Source organism: Hippopotamus amphibius, chromosome 9 (assembly GCF_030028045.1).
Source record: "Hippopotamus amphibius kiboko isolate mHipAmp2 chromosome 9, mHipAmp2.hap2, whole genome shotgun sequence".
In the NCBI taxonomy this organism is placed as follows: Eukaryota; Metazoa; Chordata; class Mammalia; order Artiodactyla; family Hippopotamidae; genus Hippopotamus; species Hippopotamus amphibius.
In genome coordinates this window covers 96,332,113-96,350,101 of record NC_080194.1, presented here as the reverse complement: position 1 = coordinate 96,350,101, position 17,989 = coordinate 96,332,113, and the positions used below count along the sequence as shown (strand labels likewise).

General features: G+C 42.4%; 1 protein-coding gene across 3 annotated transcripts in view; it reads left to right on the top strand.

Annotated features, from left to right (window-relative positions):
- The first annotated feature begins 762 nt into the window (after positions 1-762).
- Positions 763-17,989, top strand: part of TTC12 (tetratricopeptide repeat domain 12) — a 46,253-nt gene continuing 29,026 nt past the window's right edge. For 2 of the 3 annotated variants that reach the window (XM_057695537.1, XM_057695536.1), the window contains exons 1-7: positions 763-865; positions 2,430-2,502; positions 9,833-9,996; positions 10,550-10,571; positions 11,192-11,269; positions 12,078-12,199; positions 16,958-17,017. In XM_057695537.1, the coding sequence (XP_057551520.1) occupies positions 2,445-2,502; positions 9,833-9,996; positions 10,550-10,571; positions 11,192-11,269; positions 12,078-12,199; positions 16,958-17,017 (504 nt within the window). In that variant the 5' untranslated portion in view covers positions 763-865; positions 2,430-2,444. Of the gene's footprint in view, positions 866-2,429; positions 2,503-2,786; positions 2,871-9,832; positions 9,997-10,549; positions 10,572-11,191; positions 11,270-12,077; positions 12,200-16,957; positions 17,018-17,989 lie in introns of all 3 variants that reach the window. The other variant, XM_057695538.1, reaches the window with a different exon arrangement.

Sequence of the window (17,989 nt, the reverse complement as noted above, 5' to 3'; positions counted from 1 at the left end):
CTGTATGAGATTAACATTTGAATCCATAGTCTGAGGAAAAGAGATTTCTCTCCTCATCCAATCAGTTGAAGGCCTGAATAGAAGTCTTTCTCTCTGCCTGACTGTATTAGCTGGAACATTGCTCTTCTCCTGCTTTTGCACTCAGACTTGGCCTGGAACTTACACCATCCTCAGCTCTCCTGGTTCTCATGCTCTTGGACTTGGACTGGAACTCACACTATTGGCTCCTTGGGTCTCCAGCTTGCCAACTGCAGATGGTACACTTCTCAGCCTCTGTAATCATGTGAGCCAACTCCTTACAATAAATCTCTCTCTCTCTGTAAGTGTGAATGCGTCCACTGTCTCATTCTGCTCTAAATACTATGATTCCCTGGATATTATCTACCACTTATCCCCACTGGCCAGATGCCTGGCACCTTAACCATAAATCTCATGAGAAAGTGCTATTTCTCCATTTTAATAGAGGAGAAAACTGAAGATCAGAGATCACACAACTCTCCTCTCCGAAGGCCTCTAATATACCGATAAGTAAAACCGGATTCACACCTAAGCCTGCCTCTCCCAATTACACTGTAGACCTTCCCCTTTTGGGCGAAGGCTATTAAGCTAATGGAAGTGACATCCCACAACCCCAGAAAACCTGGCACTGATTTAGGGATCAGCGCAGGTTACAAGGGCTGCTTTTGCTTCCCCCACCCCGTCCCTCCAGGCTTCTCACGCCCCGGCTGGGCCTGGGACTTGGCGCGCCCCGGAACTAGAGCGCGGGGCCACATCCGCGCTGGCCCCTGGCCCCGCCCCGCCTCGGCCTAGGTCGGTCACCGCCCGCCCACTGCCGCCATTTCCTGTCCAGCTCTGGGCGCGTCAGGTCAGTGCCGCGGGGTGGCCCCGGGTCTCCGCTGGTCCTGGTCCTGAACTGGCCGTCAGAGCCGAGCAGAGGACGCGGGTTTGGGCCCCGGCGGATGGGACGGTATCTGCTGAGGGTGGGAACCTCCATGGCGGGTACTCGGCCCGCGGACGCTCTGGAGCGGTTGCCGGGCGACGATGCCGTGGCCCCGCCCCTTGCGCCGGGCGAGGAGGGGCGTCTGGGGGAACCGGTGTCCTGGCTCCAGGAGGGCGGCGGACTCCTTCCCGGTGACGCGCGCATCATCTGACGCTTGGGACTTCGCCGTGCACTGGCGTTTTTATCCCGTTGTGGGTTCGCTGCCCAGGCAGCGGAGGGCTTGGCGCCTGCCCGCGGCAGTTCTGAGCCTGCCTTCTGCCCCTCCTGACCTTGGGCAAGTTGTCACGTGACTAGGCCTCCGTTTCCCGGGAGCCTGCATGGTTAGAGCTGGAAAGAAACCTAGCGATCCTTTAGTTAAGCCACAGGCCCCCAAGCCCTGTTTTATAGATAAGGATGCCTCGCAGTAACCACTCATTGCCTACGTGATGCTTTAAATACAGATAGCTCTCTGTATTACTGTTTCCGTAGAATGAATGAGGCCTCTGAGGCTCAGAGAGGTTGTGACTTTAGCTCAGGTAGCACAGCTTGTAATTGGTGGAGTCTCAGAGAGATCAAATAACTCACAGCTTGTTCCTGGCAGATTTCAAATTTCAGTTATAGATGCGGTACTCGACTACACTATTAAACCTAGCTATAAATCAGAATCACTTGGAGAGTGTTTAAAACTGTACAGTCCTGGGTACTCTCTCAGGCTTACTAACTGAGGAGCTCTGGGCTAAGGCTGAGGAATTTGTGTGCTAAACCAGCTTTTGGGTGATTTTATGGTCGGTGGGTGGACCTTTAGGAACCACTGGCTACAGCATGAAGCCTTTCACTCAAAAGCAACTGAGAGGTGATCTATCTAAAGTACCTGGAGAGGAGAAGAGAGGCTGGCGCGCAGGGCCATCAGGTTCTAAGCCCTTAAGCCACTTTATAGCTTCTCTTCCTTCACTCCTCAGAAACAAGCCAGAGGCTTATATATTAAACAGTTTGGACATTTAGATGCAGATTGTCCCATTTCTGGTTACCTGTCACACAGCCAGGTCCAAGCTTCTGGCTGGGCCAGCCTGTCACGATCAAAGTCAAGGTTAGTGTCCTCCTCCATCCCAGGTGGCCTGTCAACTGCTCTCCACCTGGCCTCCTTCACACCAGGTCCCTGAATCACAGCAGTTGATGTTGGCTTTGGAGGGACATTTTGCAGAGCACTTTCCCCATTGGAGGGAGGCTGGCAGCTTCCCGGAAGTATCACCCCAGATAGTGAGGGTCCCTTGACCTTAACAGCAGTCAGAGTGAAATAGATCACCCTGCTTGTTATTCATGACTTTTTAAAACACAAAGCTGTCTTAAAAATAATCACTTGGCTCTTAGTTTTAGAAGCCTAATCAGCCTGACAAATTCTGTTTAGAGTTCTATTGTTATTAATTTTTGTCGTTTATGCTGCCTCCCTCAGGGATTCTGATTCACAATGACTGACTATCAAGAGGAAGACTTGCAGAAATTTCTTAAAAATGTGGATGAAATCAGTAAGTGCCAGTAAATCATATACAAATTAAATTTTACTTTAGGGAGATGGAGTGACTAAAGAGAGATGATTACTCTAAGTTAGTTCCTGGGTTGCCTGACAGGTTTATGACTCTTAGGGAAAAAAAAAATATTAAGATTAAACAGAAGGGGTATTGAGAAGCAAGTAATATTGGAGCCTGGGGGTAATATTTTCTGGCTGTTAATTGGTAGCAGAGAAGCTGTTAACATCCTGATTGAATTCAGGCTGACAGCTCTTCTCCATATTTTCTCCCCTTCTGTGTAGAATCAGATCAAAAGGAGCTTCTCTTTCCCCATCACCAATGAGCCTAGCTGTTCCCTTGGAAGAGGTCACTCAGGAACCCCACGGGTCAGTCTGGAATCCCTCTTGTTTCAGGGAAGAGCCATTTCTGGCTTCGCGCTTCAGAGGCAAAGTCAAATGGCTTTCTCTCCAGGTCCATCACATTGCATGAATTGCTCCTGGTTATCATACCCCTGTCTCTCTTCTTCGAGGCAGGAAGACCCTTCCCCAGCTCAGACAGGTGCCGTCTCAAAGGACATACTCTGACCACACAGGTCGCATACAGGAGATTCCAAAGCACTCAGTCCCTGCTCAGACTTCAGGGAGCTTGTCTGAGGATAGAAACAAGAAAACCGACAATGAAACAAACCATACTTATCAAAAAGAGATATATTGAAGTTATTGCTTCTCACAGGCTGTGTGCGTCCAGAGAATAAAATAGTTCATGCAACTTCATAGATGATACATCCTTAGCCTGTTCTTTGGGTTTGTCCTGGGCCTCTCCTCCTCTGCCCATCCCCCAACTGCTCTTCTGGCCTGGCCCACTGCTCACCTTTCCTTCAGGTGATCTAGCCCAAGCACGTGGTTTTAGCCACCACCCTTGTGATGACCCCACATCTCAATTGCTACCAGCTGCCTTTTTTTTTTTTTTTTGAGCCTTAGCTTCTGTGCCAACTGTCACATCCATTGTATCCCTCAAACATGATGATCTTAACGTGGCCAAAGTTTAGTTGATCATCTCTTTCCCCTCTGTCCCCCAATCCCAAATAAAACCTACTTCTCCTACCCAACCCCTTCATTCTGACCTCACTTGGTGGCAATACAGTCCCCAAATTTACAAGTTATATTGGCCTCCTTATCTCTCAGCGCTGAATTTAATCAGCCCTCAGGTTTGCCTTCTGTCTCCAGCTCCATCCTCTCCAGACCTCCCTTTGTTGTTCTGGTTCTCTTAGCCAGACTATTTCAACAACCCCCTGATTGTTCTTCCTGCCTCCAGGCTTACACTCCCCACAGAGTAATGTATCTAAAATGCAAATCTGACCCAGACACTTCTCTGCTTGGATTCTTCGGGCAGTCACAATAAATCTCAAGCTCTCATCAGGACCTAAGTCCTCCCGTGACCTTGCCCTTACCTCTCGCCTCTCTACCTCACATTTGAGCAACAAACTGCTTCTGGTTCCCCACACACCCCCTGACAGTTCCCACTCTGCCTGTTGCCTTTGTCCTTCCCTCTGCCTCCCTGTCTTTCTTTACCTGGCTAACGTTCATTCACACTCCAAGTTCATTCAGTATCACTTATATAAGTATTGTCCAGTAGAACTTTCTGTGATGATAGAGATGTTCTATAATCTGCAGTGTCCACTGTGGTAACCAGTGGCCACAAGTGGCTATTGAGGGTTTGAAGTGTGGCTGGTGCTACTGAAGAAGTGAATTTCTCTATGACTTCCTTTATAAATAATTTAAATTTATAGAGCCGCATGTGTATAGATGCTATACATTCATTTCTTGGGCTCTTGCTATGTATTGAGGGTTGCTAGACACTGAAGACTACAATAACAGTGAATAAGAATTACCTTCCTTCGTGATACCTACAATCCAGTGGGAAAAACCGATATCAAACAAGTAATTTCAAGTGTGATGTATGCTACAAAGAGAGATTTGTAAAATGCACGAGAATCTGACTCAGTTTAGGGACTTGTATTAGTCGGATGGGCCGCTGTAACAAAATGCCACAGACGCTTAGGCAACAGAAGTTAATTTTTGTCACAGTCCTAGAGGTCAGAAGTCTGAGATCAAGGTGTTAGGTTTAGTTTCTCCTGAGCCCTCTGCCCATGCCTTGCAGACAACCCCCTTCTTACTGTGTCCTCACATGGTCTTCTGTCTGTGTGTGCACATCCCTGCTGTGTCTTCCTCCTCTTATGCAGACACCAATCCAGTTGGTTTAGGACTGCACCCTCATGACCTCATTTATCCTTCGCGACCTCTTTTAAAGCCCTGTCTCCAAATACAGTCACCCTGAGGGGGTCAGGGCTTCGGCATAGGAATGGGGGAGAGGGGCACAGTTCGGCCCACAAGTAAAGGCTTCCCTGAAGGATGCGATTTAAGCACAAATCTCAAGGGTGAGTAGGAGCTGGCCACTGGGGAGAAGGTAGGGGAGAACTCTAAATGGGGAGAGAGTAGGTAGGAAAGCTGTCAGTTAAGAGAGAGGGTGGTGCTTTTGAGAAACTGAAAGGTTAAAAAATTCAGTATAGCTGGAGAGAACAGGTGAAGGAGAGAAGGGTCCCATCTGAGTCCAGAAAGGCCAGATCAGGGAAGACCTTGGAAGCCATGGTAAGGAATTCGTGTTTATCCTGACAGCAGTGGGAATCCTTTGGAGGGTTTACTCAGAGCAGAAACATGGTCAGATTTACACCTTAGCAAAGTCACTCTGGCCATGGTAGACTGGAGGGGAGAAGCAGACAGGTACCGAGAGCCAGCTAAGAGGCTGTTACGGTGCTCCAGGGAAAAGAGACTGTGGTTGGAATGGACACAAGTGGACAGATTGGAGAAATATTTCAGAGCTTACTTGACAGGCTTCAGTGTTGATGGCTGTGAGGACAGAGGGAGAACAAAGGCTTAAGGATGAGTCTAAGAGTCTTGATGAATGACAAGTGGATGGTTGAGCCATCTGTTGAGATGGGGCATTTGAAGGAGGAACAGTCTTGGGAAAAAGAGGATGGGCAGGTCAAGTTTGATGAGTAAGACATCCCAGTGAAGATGTTCGGAAGGCAGTTGGCTTTGTGAGTCTGAGCCTAAGAGAGAGAAAGTAGCTGGGGAGGTCACCTTAGGAGGCACTGGCATCTGCATGGTATTTGGAGCCATGGGAAAGAAAAGGAATTCCTGGGAAAGCTGTAGAAAAACGGAAGAGGACTTGGGCAGAGCCTTGAGGATCCCCACAATTTAAAAGGTAGGTAAGAGAGGAAGAGCAGGGACAAGCAAAGGAGGTAAGCGGAAAATCGGGCAATGACCAAGGAGGTAGGCGGAAAATCTGGCGAAGTCTGGGGTATAGAAGCAGAGGGAAAAGATCATTTCCTAAAGAAGGAAGTGGTCAGCATTTGTCAGTTGTTTCAGAGAGCTTGATAAAAACAAGCACTAAAAGATGATCACTGAATGTAGCAACATGAAGATCATTTGTAACTTCTGTGGGAACAATTTTGGAGCAAGAGAAACAAAATTTTAGTGGATAAAAGAGTAAGTGGGGTCTTCCATTTCCAGTAATATTACTGGTGAGAGAATCTAAAATCCCTCTCGCTATAATGCATGTGGAAAGGCTGGATGAAACATAATAGACACCAAGCTTTCAATGTGTTAAACATGTTTGTTAAAATGGTAAGAGTTTCCATTATAAGAATAGAAAAACAAAGCATAAGATCTAAGCTTGTAGAGGGTGAAAAGGAACTAAAGAAATTCAGTGAATCTAAAGAAAACAGGAAAGGGAGGGAAGAAAAAGGTAAATACAAGACATGAAACATAGTAAAAATTAGCCCAAACACTGGATCAGTAGTCATAGTAAGATACATAGACTAATCTTCAGTTAAAACAGATTGTCAGAATGGATTTTTAAAAATCCAGTTATTGTGCTGTATAAAACAGACACATTTAAAATTTAAGGACTCAGGAAAGTTGAACCTTAAAAAATGGAACAATATTTACCAGGTAAACACTATCCAAAGGAAAGTAGATATTGAATATTAATATCAGACAAGATAGACTTTAAAGCAAAGGCTGCAATTTAAAAGGAAAAAGTCACAAGGCAGATAAAAATTCTAAATTTGCAAACTTTCAAGTTTCAAGTTCTTCCAAATATTTGAAAAATAGATAATTCCAATCTTATACAAATTGTTACAAATAGAAAACAGAGGACACTTCCTGATCATTGTGTGAAACTAGATCCCTTGACACCGAAAGCAAAAATGTGTGGTGCTAGAAGAAAATATAGGGTATTATTATTTATAAATAGAGTCTTAAATACAATGTTAGAAAACCAAATGGAGTGATGAATTAAAACATAATTTATCATGGTCAAGTTCGTCTGTCTGAAGAATGCAAGAATGGTTGAATACTAGAAAATTTACTAGTGTATTTTTAAATTTTAACATTTTAAAAGAGAAAAACCATAAGATAATTTTAACAGATACAAAAATTAAAAATGAGACATTTGCTAGACTTCAAAGCCCATTCATGATAAAAATTCATGTCTGCTGAGAATAGAAGGAAACTTGAAAGAAAACTGATGGAAACGCCATTGCAAACCCTCATGCTTGTGGTGCAATAAGGATTCTTTTAAAAGCCTGGAACAAGGCAAAGATACTATCATTGCTTTTACTTCACACTTTACTGGATGTTGTAGAAATAAATCAAGGAAACTGGATAAAAAGTAGAAAAGTGTGAAAGGATGACACTTTTATTATCCTGGATAATGTGAGAGTCTACAGAGAATAATTCAAGAAAATCTATAAATAAATTATTAAAGTAAAGAAAAAAGTTGAGCAAGGCTTTTGGATACAAGATTAATGTATAAAATCCAGTTGCATTCTTATATACTTCCTATATACCAGCAACACTTCATTTATAATACCAAAATAAATCCATCAAAATATATGCAACACCTTTATGGAGAAGATTATGAAATTTAATTGAAAGAGCTCCCAGTGGTCAAAACTGGAACAGTTTGAGCAAGAAAGCAAACATAGTATTGGATTATAGTCCAAAGTACAAAATAAATCTCCATGAGTCTATATGGCTATAACTAAATGATAAATAGATAAATATATAAGGCAAAATTCCCATACAGAAGAATTTGAAACAATTTATGTAGATATTCCCCCCTCTAGGAGGTACAGCATAATTCTCCTCCCCCCCGAAAGTGAGATACATTTATTGACTTGCTTCCAAAGAGTACAGTACAGGAAGAGAGGGGAAAAAGTAACTTTAAGATGGAAAAAGCTGACAAACTCTACCTTAGGTGGTCAAAGTTACCATCATGAATAATCATACTTGTACCCTTAAGATGTGCTGTGGTCTTCCTCCCAAAATCTCGATAACCTCAGTCTAACTATGACAATAACATCAGGTAAACCCAAATTAAAAAATATTCTACAAAAAATACCTGACCAATAGTTCTCAAAACTGTCAAGGAAAACAAGGGAAGTCTGAGAAATTGTCATAGCCCAGAGAACCAAAAGGAGACATGACTAAATGTAATGTGACGTCCTAGATGGGATCCTGGAATGGAAAAAAAGACACTAGGGAGAGGTTAATGAAATTAGAATAAAGTTGAGAGTTTAATGAATAAAGCTTTTAATTAAAAGACATAACATACCTAAATAAGTGGAGATGTATTTTATCATGGATGAGAAGACATTTGGTAAAGAAATCTGTTCTCCTCAAATTATTCTCTACATTCAATACAATTTAGGTCAAAGTCCAAAAAATGTTTTGTTTAGAATTCAGCAAGCTGATTCCAGGGTTCACACATAATAGCAAAGGGCCAAAGATAATCAAGAAAATTTTGCAGAAAAGTAAGAAAGTGGGATCTCCCTACCAGATGTTCAGGATTTGTTATAAAACTGTAGTAATTATGCATGGAAGTTTGGGTGCTGAGAAAGATGTCATTCAGTAGAATGGAATGAAGAGCCTAGAGCAGGTTCACACATGTAACATGTAACAGGGGTGGCACAACACGCCAGTGGGAACACAGGGACTCTTCCACAAAGGGTGCTCTTGCCCTACGCAAAGTCAGCTCCAGGTGGATTAAATACCTTAATGAGAAAAACAAAACGTTAAAACTTTTAGAAGACACGCAAGAGTATATTTGTAAACTTAATATACACAAAAGGTATAAATCATAACGGGAAATATTAGTACATTTAACGCATAGAAAATCTCTTCAACAAAAAGTTCCATAAAAACAGATAAAAAGACAAACCATACCCAAGGAGAAGATGTTCACAAATACATGTAACAGCCCGGAATAGATAAAGAAATCGTAATAAGAAAAGACAAACAACCCAATAGGAAATCGGCCAAGGATAGGAGCAAACAGTTCCAGAAAAGGAAATCCACATGGCCTACAAACCAATAAAGATGCTTGATGCCGATCATGTTCAGGAAAATGCGGATGAGAACATTAAGGAGATAAATGCGTTCTAGCGGCAACAACTTAAAGGTTTAAGTTAACACGGATGTGGAGGCATGGGAACCCTCGTACACAGCTTGTAGGAATAAGACTTGATAGATACAGCCATAGCCTGAAGAATATGTCACATATGTGCATGGGGAAGTATGTACACAGAGATTCATCATTTATTCACCGTAGCAAAAAATTAAAATTACAATGTAACGCAATTATACTCCAATAAAGAGCTTAAAAAATTAAAAAACACCTGGATGTCCATCAATAGAGGAATGGATTACCTATGGCATATACAATGATTAAAATGAATCAACTGGAACTGTTTGTATCAAGAACAAATCTCTACAGCTTATTAAGAGAAAAAACTAGGTTGCAAAAAGAGTGCACATTTTACAAAAACCATTTATTTAAGATGTTTAAATACACACATATACACAAATTCTCTAGTAGGTGAATAAGTTCATGGTGACTGTAGTTCACAATACTGTACTATATTGTATTGTAAAGTGTGTAGTACACGCTGTGTATAGTACAACAGCGAGTACTATACACTTTAAAGCTGCTAAGAGAATAGATCTTAAATGTTCTCACCACACACAAAATAACTGAAATTATATGGGGAGATGGATGTGTTAACTAACCTTGGTGTGGGAATCATTTCTCAGCATATACGTGTGTCAGATCACCATGGTGTACACCTTAAACTTACGCAATGTCATATGTTGATTATATCTCAATAAAGCTGGAAAAATAAAAGTCCTTCCCCATGAAATCTTCTACACCATCTTTTTTAGTGAATGGAGCCTTTCTCTTTGAAGACCTTGCTTGAATAATTCACCTCTGATTTCTCCTCTAGCCAATTTAATTCAGGAGATGAATTCTGATGACCCAGTCGTACGAGAGAAAGCTGTCCTTGAGACAGAAAAGAGACTGCAGTTTACAGAAGAAGACCGGGAGGAGGATGAGTGCAGGACCACCATGGACAAGACCATGATCAGTCTTCCACAGTCTCCCACGAAGGTGCCCTTTCCCTGTGGTGGTGTTATCTAAGTAGACAGTGAGGAGGTCTGCATGAAGTAGAGGAAGGAGTGATTTAATCTCAACTGCCTGGTGAGGCTGAAATAGCCCTATGTTTTTTAGATTTACTAGATTTATTTTCCACAAAGAAGTATAAATTCTGATTTTTTTTTCTTGATCTTTCTGAGTCATCCTTAAATAACCCTTTGGGTTTCTTTTGATGAAAATTTGGCCTCTCTGCCCACTGAGTTTGTGACCATTTTTAAGCTGTTAAGGTAATACTACTAACTAATATTTCCAACACACAGCCACAGCTGGGGTCCCATGACCTGCTTGCACTTGTTTCTGCAGAAGTAGCCCCATTACAGTTGTTCCCATAACCAGATCTGACTTAAAGCATGACCCTGAATTTTGAGCCTTTCAGTATTGATGGTTAAAGGAAGTGATCCTACTCCCCGCTTGTAATTGATCTGCTTTCTTGGTTTGTATCGGTATAAATCAGAAGGTGGTTTTTGAAATTTGTTTCTTTGTTTTTATGATAACCTGTGCCCTGCAGAATGCAGATGAAATAAACACAGGTAAGGACAGCATCTCTCTTCCCAATATGTGTTATTCATTTAGGATCAGTGTTTATTGATTGTAGCTTCCAGACCCTTAAATTATAGCCTCTGGGCTTACAGACAGCCCATGAACAAAAACCAACTAATCACCCAATCCTGTTACTAGTGTCAGAGGGAATAGCATTCAGAGGGTTTTTTCCTATGTTCTCCTGGCCAATCTTTTGCAAACTGAATTCAGTTATTCTGTTTCATCCGATTTACTCTTAGCTGCTCAAAGGGATCCACAGAGTTTCTCAGTTGCTCAGCTCAGAAGCTCACGATGCTAAGTGGAACAAAAAAGTCTGTCTTCAAAGAAAAACTCTTTAAAAAAGCATAGTTCAAATTTGAAGCACAGACATAGTCATCATGTATAATAATACATCACACAGATTCCCATTTAATGTCAAATTAAGAAACTGTCATTTTAGTTGTCTCCGAGTCTGTGTGCGCGCGTGCACGTGCCTGCATGTGCCTGCGTGTGTATGCATGAAAAGTGTGGCTCTCAAACTCTAAGGTAGCTTTTTTCTGAATTTGAGCTAAAGAACTGATCATAGTATTTGGATTTTTCTTTTTAATATTTGAAATTACTCTACTGTCAGAGGCCTTCGTGGCATCTGTGGAGAAGGATGCAAAAGAACGTGCCAAAAGAAGAAGGGAAAATAAAGTCCTAGCAGATGGTAATTATCAGTCTTTTCACTTTTCAATAGCCAGGATGATGTGTGCTAGAAAGAGCACAGAAGTCTCCATGCTAATGTTTGAGGACATCAAGATTCCCAGTGGGTGGGTTCGTGATGGTCCTGAGTCATTGGGACCTGGCCGGGCAGAAACTAGTCTCTTTCCTGTTCCCACTGCAGCAAGCAGGGAGTCGGACACAGCCCTGAGTCAGCCTCCACGGTCAGACCTCTTTCTAAAGCATATGGACGGATTTAGCAGCACTAAACGATGCTTGGAAAGTAGGGAGGGATGGGAGTGAGGGAACATTGTCTAGCCTGAGGTGCAGATGAAGACATGAAAAAGAAAAAGGAAACAAGCAAACAAAGCTGGGAGAAGGGAGAGGGGAAATAAAGCAAAAGAGAGAGCTGGGGTCGTGTGTGTGGAGGGGGAGAAACATGTGACAGAAGAATGCTTTCAGCCCTTATTTTATACCACTCAGTGGTGTGCGTGCTGCAGAGCTGAACCATTCCGTATTTGCTAGAAAATTAGTTGTTTGAATCTCTTTATGAGATGTTGAATGTGTGGACTTGCTCTTTATGGCAAGTTTGGCCACATATATTTTTTCTGAGAAGCTGCTTAGAAGACTTGGGGTAGATTGAGAGAAAAGAAACCTATCCGGAATTATCTGCAGCGAGAAGTAAGTGACAGGCCCCCTTTGGATGGATGGAAGCTCTGACCTTCAAAATAGAGTTAGAAAATCAGGGCAATGAAGTCTGAAAGAATTTTCCAGTGCGTGGGGAGAGTTTACCTGTATGACTTCCCTTCTCACAGCCCTGAAAGAAAAGGGGAATGAGGCATTTGTCAAAGGCGATTATGAAACGGCCATCCTGTGCTACAGTGAGGGTTTGGAGAAGCTGAAGGACATGAAAGTGCTGTACACCAACCGAGCCCAGGTCAGTGAGCCAAGGATGTGTCCACGGGCTTTCCTCAGGGAATGGTAGCCATTAACCTTGTGAAAGCAGAGCAAGATGAGACCAGATGGTACCAGTGGTATGCTGATAAATGTGTTAACAGCCAGCTCTGGTTGGGGTGGGGGTCGGGGCTGATTTGCATGGAGCATTTGGCAGTTTCCGTGGTGTAAATACTCTCACTGTGGTCCAGTTCCAAGCTACCCACTTGGAATCATTGAAGGAGGGCTTGGGAATAGCTACGCATGATCAGCTCTCTCCATAGTGGAAGTCGGCTCCAGCACATCGCTGATGGTACCCCGGCACTTTCCCTCACGTGTAGACGAGAAAGCTAGCGGAACGAGGCAGCCCACGAGACCCTGGAATTCTGCCATCACTGAATTTGTTCAGCCTCTTTTTTGATGTCAGTCTACACTCCTAAGGGTTACTCTCCAGTTAATTTCTTACTCATCGTATCCACCCCTCCTTGATTAAAATTCTGCGACTGGGGTATGCTGGATAGCTAATGCGCCTAGAGCCAATTTCTCAGAAATTTTGAGTTTCTGAAATCCCTCATTTCTCTGTTTTATATCACAGATGAGCTCAGGTTCCAGGAATACCAGGTAAAAACCATCACCCAGATGTTTATTATCTACTACTTAATGAAGGGACAAAATTAATAGTTCTCAGTTGAAACAAAAATGTCCCCTGTGACCTTATCTTTGAAAAGTACTTGAGTTTGCATATGGGAGAGCTCTCTGCTGCTCAGGCCTGAAAACTTGGCAGATTCGTGGACATGATTATCTGATGGTCAGGATATATCAGCAGGACCTGGGTGAGATGAACTTGATGCCCGGTCATTTACAAGAGGGAGAGGATACAGCAGAGCTCTCATCAGCTCCAATTTCTGTAACTCAGGATTAAGACTGTCCTGCTATGGTATGTTGAGGAAGAGTGCAAGAAACAGGATGTTAGCTGTCCAGAGAGTCTGAGCAGTGATAGTGATTTAATGATAAATCCAAGAACAACATGAGCTCATTAGTTCAGCAGTTTGGATAAATCCGACTGGAGTTGAGGTGTCATTTACCTAGCCCCATCTGTGGAGAAAAATTTATAAGGAAGAAAATTGGTAAATAAAATGGCCAGAAGTTGATTTTGCCATGTACTTTTTTTTTTATCACCCTAACAAGATTATAAACTTTTTTGAGGGTTAAAACTGCCATATACTTTTCCCCCTAATGCTTTACTTATAACAAATGTTCAGTAAATCCTTGTTCAGTTCCATAACACTAGGTGGAGACACAAGAAGTCCATTTAAGGGAATGACGTTTCTGTTGACAGGTCAAAAGAAACATTTAAGTGCACACAATTAATATAATAATTATAGTTCCTTTTTATTTATCACCAGATTTGATCTCCAAAACATTTACCTACTGATGCTTATTCAGTCTTGATACTCTGAAGTTATTTGAAAGCTGTGCAATTGAATTGCCTTTAAAATGTTATGTAATTCAGACTTATACGTAATTCAGAAGGTCTATATCCTGATTCATCTAAATTAGTTACATTTTTTTTTCCTGAGAAAACAATTCCATGTTGTGTAAATTAGTTACATTTTTTCTGTACTCAAGTTTAAGCATCACTTTGATTAGTTCTGGAAAATCACATTAAGAATGAGGATAAAAAAAAGTAAATGCAATGAAAAGCTTTAAGGAGGCAATTCCTCCCACTTTTCCCAAAGAGAAGGCTTATTCAGAGACAAATAAATGCAAAATGTGCTGCCTAGTGTTCTGAAGCATTTGAACCATTGACTATTTTTAACATGCCTCCCTGTTTGCATGCAGTGTTAGAAAACACTTAATAAGGACCCTGTGAATTGAGTGTCGCTGCTTGCTGGAGAGAAAATCAACCCTTTCATCGCTTTGTTTTTCTCCTGGAGCTAATGTTATGATCAATAGATTGCTGGTGTAATTTAGATAAATCAGGAGTTTAATTACCATTTGGAAAAATCATTCTGTTTAAAATGTGGAAAAACAAAGAGAACAGGGAATTTATAGGGTGTTGGGTCCAATCTTTAAAAAAAGAAAAAGAAAGAAAAGTGAAAGGCTATGTAGAGAAATTGTTGAAGCCCATGTAGACTTTTTCAGTCTGTATCCTGAATAACAATGTCGTGAGATGATGACTATGGTTGTCTAGAAGGATGCTAGTTTCTTCCTCACATCCTCTGACTTTCAAATGAAACCACAAACCCCAGAGGAAAGGATGGTGCTTTATAGAACAGAGGGCTCAAAGAGTCATCGTTTTCAATTAGTGCTGAATCCCTGTTAATGAAAGAACTGCATAGCAGCTTCCTTTCTATTCGTTGAAAGAGCTGCCCGGCAGAAGTTCCATTAGCTGGCTATTGCCTGCTCGCTCCTTACTTTGGCTGAATGCTTAGATTTCTCATGAATTATAACACTAACCTCATAATTGGCTTATCCATGTAAATATCTCATCAGAGTTATTGTTCAGAATGTCACAGTGCCCTGGTACAGTTTTTTTGTTTGTTTGTTTGTTTGTTTTTTGTTTTTGTTTTTATTTTTATTTATTTTTTTTGGGGGGTACACCAGGTTCAATCAACTGTTTTTATACACATATCCCCATATTCCCTCCCTTCCTTGATGCCCCCCCCTCGAGTCCCCCCCACCCTCCCTGCCCCAGTCCTCTAAGGCATCTTCCATCCTCGAGTTGGACTCCCTTTGTTATACAACAACTTCCCACTGACTATTTTACAGTTGGTAGTATACATATGTCTGTGCTACTCTCTCGCTTCTTTTCAGTTTCCCCTTCACCCCCCGCCCCCTCCCATACCTCGAGTTCTCCAGTCCATTCTCTGTATCTGCTTCCTTGTTCTTGTCACTGAGTTCATCAGTACCATTTTTAGATTCCGTATATGTGAGTTAGCATACAGTTTTGATCATGGGCAAACTTCCATGGAGTATTGGGTCTATCATTGGTATCTGATGGGACCCTGGCACCTGGTTTTCCTTTCTTCCAAAAGAGTGGTCATGGCTGCTTCTTAGGGAACTTTCCAAAAGAAGAGCACTTAAAGTCTACTTTGTGCAACTTGATAAGAATTTATTAAGCACGTTTCATGTCCAGTAATTAATACAGAGGGTATAGTTTCCATGATGCTTGCTGTTAGATGACTTTCATTTGTTTATATACCATAGTTCTTTGAAACTATAAATGAACTAAATTCTTAATTCAGTTTAGTTTGAGTGAATCACAGAATTCTGAGCTAATTCTTGATTTTCAAGATTTTCCTTAATTCTAGGAGATCCCAGAAGAGAGCCACAAGGCATTTGAAACAGAGGGCTCCTGGCGATGGTCTGACTCTTAAATGTCAGCCCATTTCCTGTCTCCCTTTCTTATTGCTGCACTCATTCAGAGAGAAGCAGAACTTTTTCTTAATCCTATTTTGGTAACAGCTTTATTAAGATACAATTGATTTAATCTACCGTTCACCCACTGAAAATGTACAATTCAGTGGTTTATAGTATATTCACAGTGTTGTACAACCCTCACCACAACCAATTTTAGAACATTTTCATCACCCCCAAAAGCACCCCATACCCTTTAAGCAGTCACTCCCCAAGCCTCCTGCCTCTCCCGAACCCCAGCCCTAGGCCACCACTAACCTACTTTCTGTCTCTATACATCTGCCTATTCAGGACTTTTCATATAAATGACATCATGTAATATCTATCCATATGTGTCTGGCTTCTTCCCTTTAGCAGTGTCTTCAGGGTCTGTCCATGTAGTAGTGTGCATCAGTGCTTCATTCCTGTTTATTGCCAAATAATATTTTGTTGCCTGGATCTACCACATTTTATGTATCCATTCAAAAATTGATGGACATTTGAGTCATTTCTGCTTTTTGGCTATTAAAAATAATGTTGCTATGAACACTGGTGTGCAACTTTTTGCATGGACATATGTTTATAGTCCTCTTGGCTATATACCCAGGAGTGAAATTGCTGGAACATACGGTACCTCTGTGTTTTACCTTTTAAGGAAATGTCAGACTGTCTTTGAAAATTGCTGTACCATTTTCTGTTCCCACCAGCAGCATGTGAGTGTTCTGATTTCCTACATTCTCACCAACACTTATTATCTGTCTTTTTGATTCCCTTTCTCATTTGGTTTCCTTCTGCAACATTCACAGCAGAGTAGGCTCCAGAAGCCAGCTCTTCCTTTGTAGGTGTGGGTAGTGTGCTGGGTGTTTCCTGTTTGCCCCTCCAGATCCTTCTCTGCCCTGCTCTGTGCCCTGGGGAACTGACCTCTGTGGACTGGCCTCTTGGCTTCCCAGCTTTCTAGCTTCCATTTGGGTTCAGCTAATGAGATCAGAAGGAAGGAGGAACGTCAACTGGAGCTTTATTCTCCCAGCTTCTGCTCTACTGAAGGCCTCAGCTCCCATTCAGCAGCACTTTTCACAAAGCGACCGTTCACTGCTCCTCCTTCTGCTTCTTCTGGTCTGGCAGTGGTGATGGCTGTCCACTGTCGGTACCCTCCGCACTGCCCTCACCCTGTAAATAGCCCCTTTATTAAACCCTCCCTGGTTACCCCGTGTGAGAGCCATGTGTTTCCTGCTGGGACCCAGACTGGTACAGGTAGGGACCAGTTACTTCTCACCACTCTCCTGCCCGACTGCTCTTGCTGTGTCGTCTGAAGACTGCCAGCTGCAGAGCTGTGTGTGAATAGCAGCTGTTTGTGTCCTTACAGGCTTATATCAAACTAGGGGACTACCGGAAAGCACTGGTGGACTGTGACTGGGCTCTGAAGGTAAGAAGATTGTTTCTTCTTCCACGAGATGGAGCTGGGCTTGCTGGGGCGGGGTGTCTCAGTCCTGAAGTGAATAGAGGGGAGCTGCCAGTGTATCACGGCAGGAAAGAGCCCCGGTCATAGTCTCAGTTTCCTCATCTGTAAAAGGGGAGAGAATATAATTGTCGTGTGGGTTGTGATAACGCATGTGGTGCCTCACCTGCGGAAAGTACTCTGGAGAAGCTGCTGTTGGTATGGGTTTCCCAGGGTTTTATCCCAAGGGCTCACCCTTCACTGTTGTGTCATCAGATGCTTTGCTCCATGCGGTAGTGAGAACGCCTCCTCCTCTTTCTAGAGCCAACCTCAGGGGGCTGTTTCCCCAGCGTGGCCATTCTTCCTCATCAGTCCATGCTTCTTCTCTCCTCACCAGCTGTGACCACTTGGAAACGTATCATAGCATCCCTCTTTGTAGAGGAATAATCAGAAGGAAGAACTCCTGTCATTCCACCTGGACACTAGTGAGGCCTCAGGCAGATAGCATAATGCTGTGCATGGTATTTCCTCTGAAATCTGCCAAAATAATCAAAGGTGGAGTGAAGGAAGGACTGTCAGTGGGAATATTAGAAGGGTTTTTAAAAGAGAAATGTCATGATCACTTCATAGAATGTTATTTCAGATGACTAAATATTTAAATAACACTTAATCTGCATTCCCCCTAGTTACTCTGTCACAGGGGCGCTTTAACTAAATAACCAAAAGCAGCGCCTCTCAGCCTTGCTTGCTGAAGTGCTGAAAGAACGAGCACGAGCCCCTGGATGGTCTAGAAGCAGAGAGCGTAACATTTCTTTTTAGACATGTGTTTTATCTTAAAAACCCTTGCAAATTTTGAATTGCATGCCATAAAATGTATTTTTCTTAACACAACCATTTTATTTTAAATAATTTATGATCAAGTAAAATTGAAGTATCAGGAGAACGTGCCAGGTTTATCCT